Raw genomic sequence first — 15,868 nt, 5'->3', positions numbered from 1 at the left:
AACTAGTGTGCCATCTGAAAGCACTGAGGGGGCACTCTCCCTCACTGAGGTCCAATCAGAGGCTCTACCTTACCCCCCCCCCCCCCCGCTGCAGTCAGTGTGCCTCCTAGGTGCTGCCATGAGCAGTGAATGCCAGCTCTCTGCTACGTCTCTGCTACGGGGCCTTACCATTCTCGCTGGCCTCAGTCCTCTGTGTGGAGCCAGGAGTACCAGTAGCCTCCACTGCAACCATCCACCATTCTTGCTGGTCTCCCTGCCTCCCCTCAGAGCAAGGAGCGCTGCCAGGCTGCACCATGAACGCCCACCACCAGAGCTGCTGTGGGGGGCTTGTCACCGGCTCCCAGGCTGGGTCTCAGCCTTGTGCCGGCTCTCAGCCTCATGTGATGAGAACTGGTGGGGGGGGGGGGGGCTGCTGCTAGTTCCTGGCCTACTTTTAAAGCAGGCTTCACCCGTAGTTGCTTAATAGTATACACATACGTTTCCCACCTATCTTATAGCTATGAGAATATCAACAGAGAGAGCTAATGTTGGTTCTGATGTTTCTATCTGTAACACGTTACTATACACAGGATATGTTTCCTGTTCTTCCCCAGTGGGCCTTGCACAATTATAATTCTATTGATCCAAAGCTTTTGCTACACTGTGTGGGTAGCCTGTGAAGTTGCTAGCTCAGTTTGGCCAGTCAGGAATTGTTTAATCAAGTTTTGGAAAGATAAACTTTGTAGTGAAAATTGCAAAAATTCTATGTGGCACTAATTTATAGTAGTGCCATATGAATAGATTGATTTGGCCTGTGATTTACTAGCAGGTATTCACTATGGTAGAAAGTCATATACTGTTATCTAGGGCAGTGGTCCCCAATCTTTTTCAGGCTGGGGAACGGCGGCAGCAGGGAGGGCGATTGCCCAGCCACGCAATGCACATGCACAGCCAGGCCACGCATGTGCGTTTTTGGCCGCGCATGCGCATTGTTCGTGTGCGACACTGCTTCCCTCTCCCCCCCCCCCCCACAGTAAGAAGCTTGCCGGGCCGCAAGCTTGCGGCCTGGGAAGTTTCTTACCACGGGGGGGGGGGAGAGGGAGCCACGGCCCAGCACCGGGCCATGGCCCGGTGGTTGGGGACCACTAATCTAGGGAACATTAACACCTAGCATGCAACTTCATTAAATAGCATTTGTAAATGTATTAATATATAAATGTAGAGTATGTAAAGAGCCTTAGGGTGTGGCTGAATTCTGTGCTATCATTGGATAAAATAGTTGACCATGGTAGCAAGGTCTGTGTTTTTCATCTGCACCAGGTCTACCATCTTCCTCCTTATTTGTCTGGGTCAGAACTTACCACATTGATTCATGCAATGGTTGCTTCCAGTTTTGTCTGCTGCAATTTGCTCTTTGTAGGGCTACCCTTGAAAATGTTTTGGAAACTACAGGTAATCCAGAATGCAGCTACCAGATTACAGTCTTGAACTCTGTAATCTGGCAGCTAATTATGCAGCAGTTCACTGGCTACCTATTAATGTCTGGATCCAATTCAAGTTATTGTTGTTAATCTTCAAAGACTTCAGTGGTCCAGGATCCTCATACCTACAGGACCACCTCTCCTGTTACAACCCCCTGTGCTCCTTTTGGTCATCATGTAGGGTGCTTGGACCCAAGATGGCTTGGTTAGCTGCTACCATGGAAAAGGCCTTCTCAGTTGTAGCCCCTACTAAACGATGACAATGTACTCTCAGATGTCACCCATGCCCTGCCAGATTTGTTTCGTTTCCATGGGGCATACAAAGCTGAATTATTTAGGTTTGGTGGGTAACTTTGGTAGGTAACCACATATTTGAGCTATTTTAATAGTTGTGTGGTGATAGCCGCACATTTTAATATTTTAATGTTAGTATTTTATATTATTTATTTGTTTTTATATTACTGGTTTTAATGTATATCGCCATTTGACCCTTTGGGTGAGCGGCAACTAAAACTTTTAATTCATATGTTAGGGTTATGCAGACACAGAAGAACCCTTGGGTAAATGCATCCTTGCCCTGAGTGAAACAAATGATGAAAAAGAGGGGATTCTCCCAAGAACTACTCGGCTTAGGGCTGCCCTTCGTCTTCTGTTCTCAAAAAAACCTCTGTGAGTAAACATGAGATAACCTTTATTGTATAGGAAGGTTTGGTATCTTTTAAAAATGTCTTGGCCAGCATGTTGAATCAGGTTCTTAATATAAAGTATTTTGTCTTCTAATAGAGGTGCTAGTTGTAGGGTAATAAAACACACCCCATAAGGATTTACAGAATCAAGGAATACTCTCGATGTTGGGCTTATGAAATTGGGTATAGGTGACTCAAGCATTGGTTCTCAAACTTTGGATGGGATTGGGGCCCTAAAGTGAGCTTTGGCTGTCTCCCTAGTGGTTTTCAAGGCCATGACAAAAGAAGGTAAGCAGAGTAGATGAAAAGTTCTGGGAAGCATGAGTGCAAAGTTTAGGTGGCTTCTGCATAATTTGCGAAATGGCGTGGGAATAGTCTATAGTGGTTCTCAAGCTGTTTGATTACAGGTAGATCCTAAAAAAGACCATAAGCTTAGAAGTGGGTCCTGTTACAAAGTATTTTAGAAAGTCTGAGTTTGAGAAAGAGAGGTTAACTGCACATGAGAGGACTGCACATGAGAGGAGCTTAAATGATGTAGCTGGAACGATAAACTACTTAGTGCTATTTTATCGACCTGTCATATTTGTAAATATATGAGCCTCTTGTGGCGCAGAGTGGTAAGGCAGCCGTCTGAAAACTTTGCCCATGAGGCTGGGAGTTCAATCCCAGCAGCCGGCTCAAGGTTGACTCAGCCTTCCATCCTTCCGAGGTCGGTGAAATGAGTACCCAGCTTGCTGGGGGGTAAACGGTAATGACTGGGGAAGGCACTGGGAAACCACTCCGTATTGAGTCTGCCATGAAAACGCTAGAGGGCGTCACCCCAAGGCTCAGACATGACTCGGTGCTTGCACAGGGGATACCTTTACCTTTACCTTTACCTATTTGTAAATATAGACTAGGTTTTTCAGATTAGCTTGGTCAGGTGGAATTTATTCAAATAATCTTACTTTAGCTGGCTATTGTATGGTATTGATTGGTTGGTAGTTTTGGACAAGTCTTCCTTTTGACCTAGGTCCCAGTCTTTCATCAAGAACCATAATCTTGTGTAGGATGTTGGAAAGCTAAGTAGACATGGTTTTTAAAGCAGGCAGAATACTAGAAAAATATTTTACACAGAGTTTGGTTTTGTAAAGAACACTTGGCTTGGGCTGTTTGAAAACTACATTTAAAGTGCAGGCGCTTTTTTCATTATCAAGCTTATGCCTTGCTTTTTTCAGAGTTCGTTCCGTGGCACTAAAGCACCTCATGTTCCATCTAACGGTTGAAGAAGGGGCTAACTTGAAGCGCCCACTGTGGAATGGTAGTGCCCTCTTCAGTGCTCCTAATCTACTTATTGTTGAGAAACCTATTCAGCTGAAGTTGGATGAAGCTAAAGAGTCAGTGTTTAAGGTGAAGAAAACTTAATTGCATTATGGAAATAGGAATAGGGTTGATGGAGCTACAGCTTTATCTGAAGATAACTAATTAAAATATTATGCACACTTTTTCAATAACTGTAGAATAACTGTAGATCTTTCTTTTAGATACTGCATTTAAATCCAGTGCTTATGGAGTTGCATATGTAGCCTTGAAGAAATTAGTGCTGAATGACTGTAGCTGAATAAGAAACTAAGTAATCCATTTTAGGAAAACACTCAATAGCACTAAAGCTTAAAATGCCTCGTGTAGGTAAAATGTGTGAGCAAATCCTTCACAGTAGTAATGAATCCTCTAACTTGAGCATTGTCTACCACATGGACCATGAAATGCTAGGCAGACTTTCTGTTTTCCGCAGATGTCTCTTATGAAAGTAATTGATCTTTCCTCATGTAATTTTTACAACAACCTATTTAATGTACTAAATCTGTTTATATATTTGCATAGTGCTGTAGGGGTTTGTTTTGTTTTTTACTCTTACGTGACTAAATCTGTGTGCTCAGAATGTTTTTGTTCCTTTATTTCTTCTTGGCAGCACAAGTTGCTTTCTAACCATGAGAGAACTTCAAAAGCAGCCTGCACATTATTGGTGATGGTGATTTGTGTTAAGGAGAAAAGGGACAAAATTACTTCAGCTCTTTAAAAGCTCCGTGGATGCTTCAGTCATTTGATCATTCTTCAGCTTCATTTTATATACTAAAAAATGTGCATACGGTTGCACTAGGAATCAAGTAATAACAGAGCATGGATTAGGAGCCACACCCTCAAGGCATAACTGAAATTAAATTAATGCAATAATGCCGAATAATTCTGCACAGACGTTAGAGAAAAAGTTCAGCTGATTTCTCCCCCCTACTGCCACCTCTTTGGTCCAAACCAGAAGATCAGTGAGGCTGCATCCAGGTCATGGCTGGACGAAGGGATGAGCTAGTTAGTGGTTCTTTTTCGCCTGCCGCCTTAGTAATTGTAGTAGTATTTTTTTAAGAGCTATTACGGGATTTTATTGTTTTTATTCTTTTATTTGTCTGTAAACCGCCGTGAGCCTACCTGGGAACAGCGGTATATAAATCTAAATCTAAATCAATAAATATAAATAATGTTTTATGCTGACCAAGCCATTTTTGGAAAATTATAATAGATGGGCTTTAATAATAAAGGGGAAAGATATATCTATCTCTATATATTTATTTTTGATTTTTGATGAACTTTATTCTTAGGCTGAGACTATTGAAAAGATGTATGATATCTTTATCTCGGATACTATTGATTTAGCTTTGAGGAAGTCTGCTGCTGAACAGTTGGCTGTAATTATGCAAGGTAAGGTTATTTTAGAACAAATTTCAAGTTTAGTAGCATATTTACCCACAGGTCAGTGAAATAGTTTCTGTTCAGTGGCAGGCTTGAAAATAATGTCCACTTAAAGTAGTGGCCTGTATCACTTGTTTAGAGATGATCAGGATCATTTCCAAACTTGTCCATGGATGACACATTTAGATAAAGTTTTCATTTAACAAGCTGCCTGATAGATACAGAGAATTTCCTTGGAACCGATCTGTGCAGTGGGATACTATGCATATAACTCAGAAGTAAGTGCTACTGAGGTTGGTCGGATTTACTTCGAATTAAATATTGCATGGAATTTCAATAATTTGACCATCTAGTTTTATATTAACATGACATACACTGCAGTAGGGATGCAACATGGCTCTGCTCCTGCTGAGTCTATTTTCTCTGTCACATGTTATTTTTTCAATAATAGTTGTTATCACATTTTGTACACCATAAAGGTCGCTAGCAGAGTAACAAATTTGAACATATGAAAATACTTTTCTTTCACTGATAATGAGAATGGTGGATTAAGTGGAAAAGCTTTCGGATAGATAAGATTGTAAATTTGCCAGGATGTAAATTACAAAAATTCAGAAGACAAATAGATTCAATAAAGCAGAAGAATGAAGACTAGGATTGGTGAATGGCATACCAATGAAGAAATTATTAAATCAAAATGTAATGTCCAAGTCTTTAATGAAGTAAATTTGGAGTCAAGCCAGCAACCAAAATTTTTGCAGAGCATTCTTGATAGCTTTCGAAATTTTTCTGGTATATACCTTGTTTTTGGCTGTTATGTTCTGTACTGCCTGCTTAGCAAAAAAATGTGTCCTGCCCTTCCTCCAGAGGTTAGGGTGTCCTGTATCGTTCTTCCATTTTGTCCTCACAACAGTCCTGAATGGCAGATTATGCACAGAGAGACTGATTGGCCCCAGGTCACAGCAGACCTGAATTTCTCAGATTCTTGTCACATTCCAACCACTATACCACAGTGGCTCCTGCCCAAGTACTGTTTTGCTGTATAGAATTGGAACAATATTAGTTGAGTTGCAGAGCTACTGCCCTAGGTCTTATTATCCCTTCCCTTTCATGGAGTGAAATGTGGTCTAGTAACATCTGATAATTCCAAACCTGTGATGTGAATTCAATAACCTTGGAGTTCCTTGCTCAGATTGATGATGTCATATGCTTTAAATTCCTGGAGGGGAAATGCATAATTTTCATAAAATCTGGTTCCTGTCTAATTTGGCTACATAGAGGAATCTTCTGTATGTCATGTTGTAGATGAGACTTGAGAATGCTATATAGGTTGGTTTGTCTGCATGAATAAGCTTTAACTTTCGCTAATGTATCTCTTTCAGATTCAAAAATGCATGAAATCATTAAAAAGATGGGTGTGATAGACAGAATACTTGGCTATTGTACTGGATGTGTCCACCGTGATGGCAAGGTAAGCAAAGACAGTTTTTATCATTATATTCTGGTTCACGGTTCATGATGTGCCTGATTTGAGAGCCACGAATCATCATGAGCTTTTAGGCCCAAATGAACCATTTTGACTCATGACATTTGTGACATGGTAGAATGCCCCCGCCCAGCATGCTAGAGTCACCAAACTCACAAGGGATATCCAGTTGACTTTCCTCTACCTGCCCTCCAAACCCAAATCATGGTGCCCCCAGGAAAGTCCTTTCTGGGAAATGACATGTACAGGTCTAGTAGTCTTAGGAGTGTATAGACAGATCCTATACTTGCAATGTCAAGCTGATGGTACCTCCCCTGATGCTCCTCTACATGCCCTGCATGTTATGTGCAGATTGGGTTTAGGGGATCATAGTTATCCGCCCTCTCTCAAAGAGTATGTGCCCAGAAAAATATTTTTGAAAAATGTCAGATGCAGGCTCAAAAGTGCATAGAATGGACCCCCTGCAAGGTACCGTATTTGCCGGCGTATAAGACGGCTTTTTCCCTTTCAAAAACGTGCCTCCAAGTGGGAGGGCCGTCTTATACGCCGGATGCACTTCAGTCTGGATGCGGCGGAGGGTGGCTCCCCCCCCTGACACTGAGCTCGCGGCAGCGGCGGTGGCGTCAGCTCTCCCCCACTGGGCTCACAGCGGCGGCGGTAGCTCCCCCCCCCACTGGGCGAGCGGCGGCGGCAGCTCTCCCCCACTGGGCTCACAGTGGTGGCAAGCGGCGAGCGGCTCCCCCCCACTGGGCTCACGGCAGGCTGCGGGCGGCAGGCGGCGGGCAGCGCCAGCTCCCCCTCACTGGACTCACAGCGGCGGCGAGCGGCGGCAGCTCCCCTCCCCACTGGGCTCACGGAGGCGGCAAACTCCATATTTTGAGTGAAAATGTTGGGGGGTCGTCTTATACGCCCAGTCGCCTTATACGCCGGCAAATACGGTACTTACATTAGATGCACAGGGAACCTCAATCTCTACAATATCTCCAGGTTGGAGGTGGATTACATTTTTGGGTCCCAATTATGAAACCCCCAAAAGGTCTCCCCAGTGCTTTCTCTGGATAAAAAAGCTGCCGTAACAGGAGTCCATGGACCAGCTCAGGAACAAGCCAGTCACATCAAACTCACAGGGAAATTTCACCTGGGCAGACTGCCCCCTCCACTGGGAGCAAGACAAGCATCTTCTCCTGTGCAAGTAGCACCCCTAAGACTCCAAAGGCATTTTTGGAAGGACCAACATCCCAGAGGTTTTGACAGTGGCTCCCCAATAACCCCCACAGCAGCTTGGCAGAGACCTCCTGGCAAGCACTGGAGCCCACCAAGGTGAGCCCACAGTGCTCTTATGCCTCCTCAGGCCCAAATTCACAGACCTGCTACTGAACTCCCAGTTCACCACAACCAGTAGTGGGGCTTCTAACTGGTTGGGCTCTTTGAGAAAGAGGTGCTAGGCTGCAGCTCTTCCTCCTCCTGTTCCTTCTCCCCCAACCTCTTCTACCCAGTACTCCTTCTGGCCACATTTGTTGACCTGCAGCCTCTGCTTTTCTTTGCAGAGCTCATGCTTGTACTCCCCTTCCTTTACTTTGGGAACTGGTTTGTCCGCATTCCTACACTTGCCTTAGGCTGAACAATTCTAACATTTTTTTTCATGTGTGTATAATTGTTTTTTTTTAATTAACCCTTACTTTTGAAAAGCAGGAGATGGGGCATTTCCATTCCTGGTAACTATTCTCATTAAGCATTCACAACTGGTTGATTTGACTTGATGCTTCAAAACAGTGTGGATTTAAAGTACCCTACTGTATTTTCAGACAAGCGTAATTAGAAAACCATTTTATCTTTTGACAGATCATGGATTGTATGGTATTGCCATGTCTTACACTCTTGAGGAAGCTTGTATATGCAGATCCAGTTAAACGGCTGTCATTGGCCTATCAACCTTATGTCTTGCTCATGTTATTTCGAGGTAATTTATTGTTACTCTATTGTGCAACTTCCTGTAGTTTTTTTGGGTGGAGGAGTATAAAAAATTAAGTCTAGTGCTTGCATTTAGCACTCTGTAGTTATTTCACTGATCTTGCTTCTTTTTGGAGCACTGCTATTTCAGATATGGACAGCCTCCACAAAACACTACAGAAACTCTCTAATATAATGCTTATTGATACTTACATTACCACAGTCCCAGTAACCCTTTTTCTCTAATATTCCGTGTTGCAATTAAGATGAAATTAATGAGTGGGGAGGGGTGTGTGAATAAAAGGTAGCATTTTTTAAAAAGCCTTAATCTACAGCTAACTGATATTTAAGGGGTGGGCGTCATATGTATCTTGCCATGTTCTGTTGGTGTTAAGCTTTTTTTAAAAAAAATTAACAACTAAATGTGCTGACTCCAAATTGCTTGGACTTGTATCATATTGCTGGAGGTATCCAGTTTTATAGAGTAGGTTTTAGCTATTAAGTTTTGCTACGCAGAATCTACTTTTTAAGGGAAATGAAGATGCTAGTGTACATCCAACTAAATTATTTATATTTAAAGACTGCTCAGAAAATGGAGTGAGTACGATAAAATTCTTCCTTCTAAAATGGCGCAAATTCATGGCAGTTCCAGAGCACATGACAATCAATATTCCATTGCATGTCCAGCATCTCATCAGAGGTCTAGTTTTAGACAGTTGAGTAGCAGTGGATTTTAAGGGGCTTTTCGCACGCCTTCAAAATCGCACAATGGTTGCCAATTGAAAACGCTATTGATTTGCCGTTATGCACAACGTCGTTGACAATCTGCCACACACCTGAAACTGATCCGCAAAAAGCGCTTCCTTGTAGCGCTTTCAGGGAAATCCCCAAAAGTGGATTCACCCTCCGGAAAGCGATACACTCCTGCAACCAATCTGCAACACTAGCGAAAAAGACCTGTGCGTTAACCTTGTTGCGGTTTCTACAAAGTCCCTCCCCCTGGCTCTCTCCTCTGATCTTCCGGCGAAGCGATCGCCATTTTTTTTTCTCCGAGCGAGCGGGGATAAACGCACCAGCGAGCCTCTTTCTGTTTAGAGGCTTCCCCGGCTTCAGTCCCTCCCCAGAGTCACTAAGCACAAACAACACTTTGGACACAAACAACAGAGAAGCCCGTTTGCTGATGTATTTTCCCTTTATTTTTTACACGAAAATCGGGCCCGTGAGAGGGGGGGGATTTTTTTTTTTCACTCGGAGGGAGCGTGGCAACGATCAAACGACAGCTCAAACACACTGGGCAGCTGGATGGGTCTCTCCGTTGCAACGAATCAACACAGATTCATTGCAATGGGTGTGTTTAAAAAAAAAAAATTCTTAAAGGGAAGGGGGCTGTTTGGGAGCATGCTAACGGCTGCCCATTGGCTGCTTGACGGCCAGGGGCGGGATGAGCTTGGCAAGAGCGCTTCCTTTCTAGCGATTTTTGCCGAGACCGGAAGCCTGTGGGAAACGCTACAAAACGCAACTGGATTCCACTACAAAGGCAGGTATGCATAACGACGAATTCCACTATTTTAAATGGCGATTTTTCATTCAGCAACCAATTTGCTACAAAGATCCCGGTGCGGAAAGCCCCTAAGTGTTTGTTTATATGTTTATCAGAAGCAGTCAATCCATGCATTAATGCCCTAAAGGTGAATAGTACAAAGGTTTTTTTTTTTTACCAGATTCCTAAAGAATGCTAATATTGTCAAGATCAGGTTCTACAAAGACATACTTGCTCAGATTTATAGCAGATTTGCACCATTGCAAATTTTGGTCCTCACATGCATAGTCTGGGCAACAGTGCTGCAGGTTTGGTGCTTCTATCTAACCCCCCCCCCCATACCTAGATCGAGCCAGCTTGGTAGAATGGTTAAGAGTGGGGGCTTCTAATCTGGTGAGCTAGGTTTGATTCCCTGCTCCTCCACATGCAGCCAGATGGGTGACCTTGGGCTGGCCACAGCGCTGATAAAGCTGTTCTGACCAAGCAGTAATATCTGGGCTCTCTCAGCCTCACCCACCTCACAGGATGTCTGTTTTGAGAGGGAAAGAAAGGTGACTGTAAGCCACTTTGAGACACCTTTTGGGGTGAGAAAAGCAGCATACAAGAACCAACTCTTCTTTATACCTTATTATAGGATCCACTGACTATTATGGTCCCTTTAAGCTATAATGGAGCCAAAAAATCAGAATATTTGGAAATTCTGTTATTTTTCGAGTTTATATACTCTAACCCCAAAAATGGACCTTTTTTTGCACACCTCTAACTGTAACTGACAGGAATGGTAGATTCCAAGTGCAGCTTGATAGTACAGTCCATTTTAAAAGCATACCTTAAATCGAAATAATAAATCGAAATAATAATAATAATACCTTGATTTATTCTGCAGTTTTAGCTAGCAGGCCTCTGACTTTTACTATTTAGGGTTTACACCCTCATTTTGTTTTATGTTTAGTTTCTTTAATATTCCAAGAAAATGGTGCTGTGGTGAATGAAGTAGCAGCGTTACTTTGCCTTCTACTGTTTGATGAAGCAGCAAGGAAAGAGATGTGGTAGGCTATGCTGATTTGTTAATTCTCCTGCCAATCAAGGTGTGCAGTGTTCCTGATCTCTTCCAAGATGAATTTATATTTCTAAGCAACCTAACATCTCATTTTTTTCTCCATGTTTTTTGTTACATTTATCAGACTGATTACTATGGAACCTAAGCCTTGTTGAAACCTTGTTTAGTGACCTTGTTGAAACCTTGTTTAGCGACACTATGGTACGATTAGTAGAGACCTCATTTTTGTTAAAGTCAACTTCTGAAAGTCAACTTCTGCTGATATCACAAAGTCTGTGAATAAGATAAAACCTGTTAGTGTTAAAGAGCCTCATTGGGTTAGATTTCAGAGTCTGAACCAAGGGCCACTAAGTGTTTCTAGCTCACACTAGCTCAAAGCTGCAAGATACTTTGCATATAGTAGTATTAAAAGGTTCAGTGCAACTGCTGAATTAGAGACAAAATAATTTGCAAACCTGAAATGTAATCTCCCTATGCCTTGCTCTGATTCATATGTCAATGGAATGTCTTTAATAGTATCTTGGTGCAAATTCCAGTTTATTCCCACATGACATATATGTAATATTGGCAAGGGTAATATCACTTATAAGTGGTGCTAGTATTGCAAATACTGCTGCTTTAAACTGGTAGATTTCTTGAAAAGTGGACATTTAGAATGTCTTGGATCAAGAACTTTTAAGACTGTAATCTCAAAATGATATACATTTTTCCATACCTTGTTTTTGATAATGAGAATTTTAATCTTTAAATACATTCAGTTTGTATTTGTAGTGATAGTTGCTTTGGGCCTTGAAAGAAGGAATCAAAATAAAATACAAATTGGTCCAAATTGGGTAGGGGCATGTTTGTTGCAAGCCCCTGGCTTGTTATTATTATAAATAATAAATCTCACTCAGCATCCTTACTGCAGGACATTTGCGAAGTATGACTTTAAGTATCAGCATTATAAATATGCATTGATTAACCCAATAAGAACTCCTCTTGTTATGTATATTTTCTTTATAGGGCTGATGCAGTTTCCTGTGATTCTGCTAGCACTCTCCCTTTCAGTTTACCTGTTGCAATTGTGAGACGGTAGGTGTCTCTCTCTCTCTTTCTTTTTGTTTCTGTAGCAATGAAACATCACTGGCAAATATGCTTTATCCTTTTACATTGAAGTGAGATTTTCTAATTTTCATAGAATTCATACTAGAGCTTTGATCCTGAAGAAGTGCACGTCTCCACCTTGAATTATGCAAAAAGGAAATGTCTATGGCAATCTTGAATGATGCTGGAAGATGTTGAGATTAGAAAGTCACAGGGCTTACTTTTTGTTGCTCATGCAAATATGAAGTTCTAGAGAGCTCCTCCAGTTACAGTTTTCTACTATAAGCATTTGGTGAGGAAAAGGCTGGGTGCTTCTAATGAGCTAGTTATCTTCTCATCAATGATACATAATACACATTTGATGTATAAAATAGGTATTTTATACAGAAAACATACAATTATTATTATTAATAATAAAATTATTAAAATACTGGACCATCTTCTTTTGCCTTGTTGAACACGCCAAAGTGCAGAATCTTGCAACCTTAAGGACAGTTTCATTAAAATGATCAGCAAGAAGAAAAATATATAAAAATCATTTGATCTGCCTGGATATTTGGACATAGTTAGGGTAATGCACATCCTAGTAAAATCAGCAAAATAAGAGGGCATGTTTGATTGTTTCTACCATTCCCAATTGACATGGGCATATTATGATATTGTGCATATGGGATAACGTCTTCAAGCTAAAATCTACCTACCTACCTATTCATCTAGTCACTCATCTATCCATTGATCTATGTATAGACCCACTCCCCAATCGTCCTGAATATCTGGGAGAATTCAACACCCACAGTAGACATTTTATTGTAAATAAATTTAAAATTCAATTTTATCTGTTGTAACTGTATTTTATAATTTTTGTACACCGCCCTGAGCCAGCTTGCTGGGAGGGCAGTCTAAAAATCCAATAAACTAAATCCAATCCAATAAACTAAACAACAAGGGGAGATGGAAGGACCTTAAAATGAGCCAGAGTGAAGGCTCTGTGGTATTTGGGGAGTTCTAATGTGTAAAGGTAATCTGATGGAACACAATTTTAGTTGTAGTTCCCAATTGCAACAGAGTAGCCCTATGATGAGTCGACTTGAAGGGTGGTGTATTATAGTCTCATTTGATTAATGTTCTGGCTTTTGAATATCCAAGGCTGTACAGAAGAAACCTGGGGGGATCTGAAGTATACATCATCTCCCCCTTCTCTATCGCCTTGGCAGGTGGGAGTAGATTGTGATTGGCTGCCACCATGTTATGATTTTTAATGTCTTTTAATGGGGTTTTAATTGGGATTTTAAGACAACCTGTGATTCTGCTACCACTCTCCCTTTCAGTTTATCTGTTGCAATTGTGAGATGGTAGGTGTCTCTCTTGGGAGTGCCGTGCATACGCGTTTGCAGCCATGTGCAGCTGCAAACGCGCATGTGCAGCTGGGCAATCGCCCTCCCTGCCGCCGCCGGTCCGCAGCCTCAAGGAGGTTGCAGACCACTGGCTTAACCCATATCTTCCATGCTGCAAACTCTAGCGCTATTGGTGTTCTTGGGTGATCAGGTCTCCTGAAAACTATGGGCAAGTCCAGGGAAACTTTATTTTTAAACTCAATATTCACTTTTACTACCCATCTGAATATTTTTCAGGATCAAGAATTTTGCCTCCTAATATTTCTGTTTCTCCCATAAAGATATCATCTGCCTGTCAGAATTGCTGCTCATCATGCAGTGAGTCCTAACTCTGTGGTGTTACCATTTTCTTGTGAACTGTGGTCCTTGAAGCCTGTGTCGGACATGCTTAAAATGGCTTGGAATCTGTCTTGGTTCCATAGTATTGATAACATACTACAACTAATAAATTATGATACAGGAAGCCAAAAGTAAGCTATCATATCTTTACTATATTAAAACTCCTTTTTATGTTTAGAGCTGACTTGTGCTAGAAATAAAAAAGTTTTAAAAGATAATCTAGTAGCTAGGAATGATATCAAGGTGTTCTTAGTTTGTGATACCATAATCTGTGTCTTCAGGCCTGTTTCTTCTCCTACTTGCCATAATGAACACCTTCCCTTTTTTTAAAGCCCTGGGAAGGGTTCTGATTCTGGTCCACATAAGGAGGTTTATAGTCTCCTTGTTTTAATCCCAGAAGTTCAGGTGCTATTATGATATCTTAAATAGAGCTATAACTTGAGTTTCCTCATGTGCAATGGATATTTGGATCCAAATGTTGGTGCAAGGAATCTTGTATGTATCAGAGTAAGTCTCCATCCCTGGTGGTGTGGAAGGTTTGGATCTGATCAACAATTTGAATTTTCTGTTTTTACTGACAGTTCAGTCACAACAAAGTAATGGTTGCATTCAGACATTATGATAAATCTTGGTTCACAGTGGTCTGTACAATAAATTCTGCTCTGTTCACCAAATGAAAGGATCAAATCTCAATTCATGCTTAAAGCTGAGGTCTTTTGCTGCTTGTCCTTGTCTGCATAAAGGGAAGCCTTCCTGTAGGGGTGTTTCTGGGGCAAGGCAGCCTCAAGAAACATTGCTTGCATGATTTGTGAATTCTCAACAAGTCAGAACTGAACACTGTGGCTGAAACTGCTTAAAAAGCCCTGGTGTGAAATCCTGGTTTGTTGAAGAAGGTTGAGTTTTATACCCCACTTTTCACTATAATAGCCTTCCCTTCCTCTCCCCACAACAGACACCGTGTGAGGTAGGTGGGGCTGAGAGAGATCTGCCAGGACTGCTCTCTGAGAATAGTTCTGACAGGACTGTGATTAGCCTGAGTCACCCAGCTGGCTGCGTATGGAGTAGCGGGGAAGCAAATCCGACTTTCCAGATTAGAGGGTGCCGCTCTTAACCACTACACCATGCTGGACTATTTGCTTTCAGGTATTGTGAGTAACTGGGGCTTAATCAAGCTACAATTTACAAGGCATTGTGGTGATTTCATAATATAGCCTGTGTCTTGATTTTTCTGGAAAGGAAGTAGAAGCCAGCTATCTTAGAAGTTTGTATCGCAGAGCACAGTAAATCCTATTTAGTAGCACTCGGGATGAGTAGTGTGTGTAGCTTTACTGATACTTGCATTCCCCCTTTTCATTTTCCGACTTTTTATTTACTTATTTTCAGGAGGCTCATTTCCTGCTGTGAGAACCATAGTAAACAGATCAATTCAATTTTTTGAAGCCAGCGTTCTCTTATGGCCCTCATAGGAACAACAGTAGTCAAAAGCCAGACTTTTAGAAGTCTCATGCTATCCAAAATTTTAAATAGAGTTAAGATTCATGTGGTAGACAGTAATAAAAACACTAATTGCTTTATGGCTTTAGTCTTTGTCTCTTTAGTCTTAGTCTTTGTTTTTTAATCCCCATGTAAACTTGCATTTTCTCTTTCATTTCAGATTTCTAGACACATTAAAACTGTCTTCAGCAGATATTCTGACCCTGAAGATAACACACACAAGCAGTGGACTGCAAGACTGTCTTAATTCAGTCATTCAAGCAGCGTCCCACAGGGAAGTTAGGGCTGCTGTCACGAAGATGAATTTTTATGTTCTAAATGACAGGCTGGCATTAATGTGCAGCAGTGGTCCTTGTGGGGCCACTTTGAAGTCTTCAGCTTGGCAAACAGCATTAAGCAGGTCAGTGTGTAAGTGCAAGGTATGTGACTAGCTACAAAGCTGCTTGTCACAGTAGATTTGGCTTTGAAACTTTCAAAGATATCTGGCCTCTTTGGAGTCTTTCCAGGCACTTGCCACAGGAGTAAACATCTTTAAAGTAGCAAACACTTTTGTGTTCCATACCGATGGGAGAAAGGGAAAATTTTCAAATTCATAAACTAGATGACTGAGTTCTTGTTTGCTCTCTTCACCCTCCCCCAAATCTACCCA

At 41.7% G+C, this 15,868-nt stretch overlaps 1 protein-coding gene across 4 annotated transcripts in view; it reads left to right on the top strand.

Annotated features, from left to right (window-relative positions):
* The window catches only part of RTTN (rotatin), a 98,884-nt gene that overhangs the window by 24,749 nt on the left and 58,267 nt on the right, over positions 1-15,868 (top strand). For all 4 annotated transcript variants that reach the window (XM_077352872.1, XM_077352871.1, XM_077352870.1 and 1 more), the window contains 9 exons: positions 1,993-2,129; positions 3,364-3,535; positions 4,780-4,879; positions 6,253-6,341; positions 8,199-8,316; positions 10,799-10,895; positions 11,912-11,980; positions 13,668-13,856; positions 15,380-15,619. In XM_077352872.1, coding sequence (XP_077208987.1) covers positions 1,993-2,129; positions 3,364-3,535; positions 4,780-4,879; positions 6,253-6,341; positions 8,199-8,316; positions 10,799-10,895; positions 11,912-11,980; positions 13,668-13,856; positions 15,380-15,619 — 1,211 coding nt within the window. The remainder of the gene's footprint in view (positions 1-1,992; positions 2,130-3,363; positions 3,536-4,779; positions 4,880-6,252; positions 6,342-8,198; positions 8,317-10,798; positions 10,896-11,911; positions 11,981-13,667; positions 13,857-15,379; positions 15,620-15,868) is intronic.

The sequence above is a fragment of the Paroedura picta genome, chromosome 9 (genome assembly GCF_049243985.1).
Source record: "Paroedura picta isolate Pp20150507F chromosome 9, Ppicta_v3.0, whole genome shotgun sequence".
Lineage (NCBI taxonomy): Eukaryota > Metazoa > Chordata > Lepidosauria > Squamata > Gekkonidae > Paroedura > Paroedura picta.
Note: the sequence above shows the minus strand (reverse complement) of the source record. Positions and strands in the feature narration are given on the sequence as shown.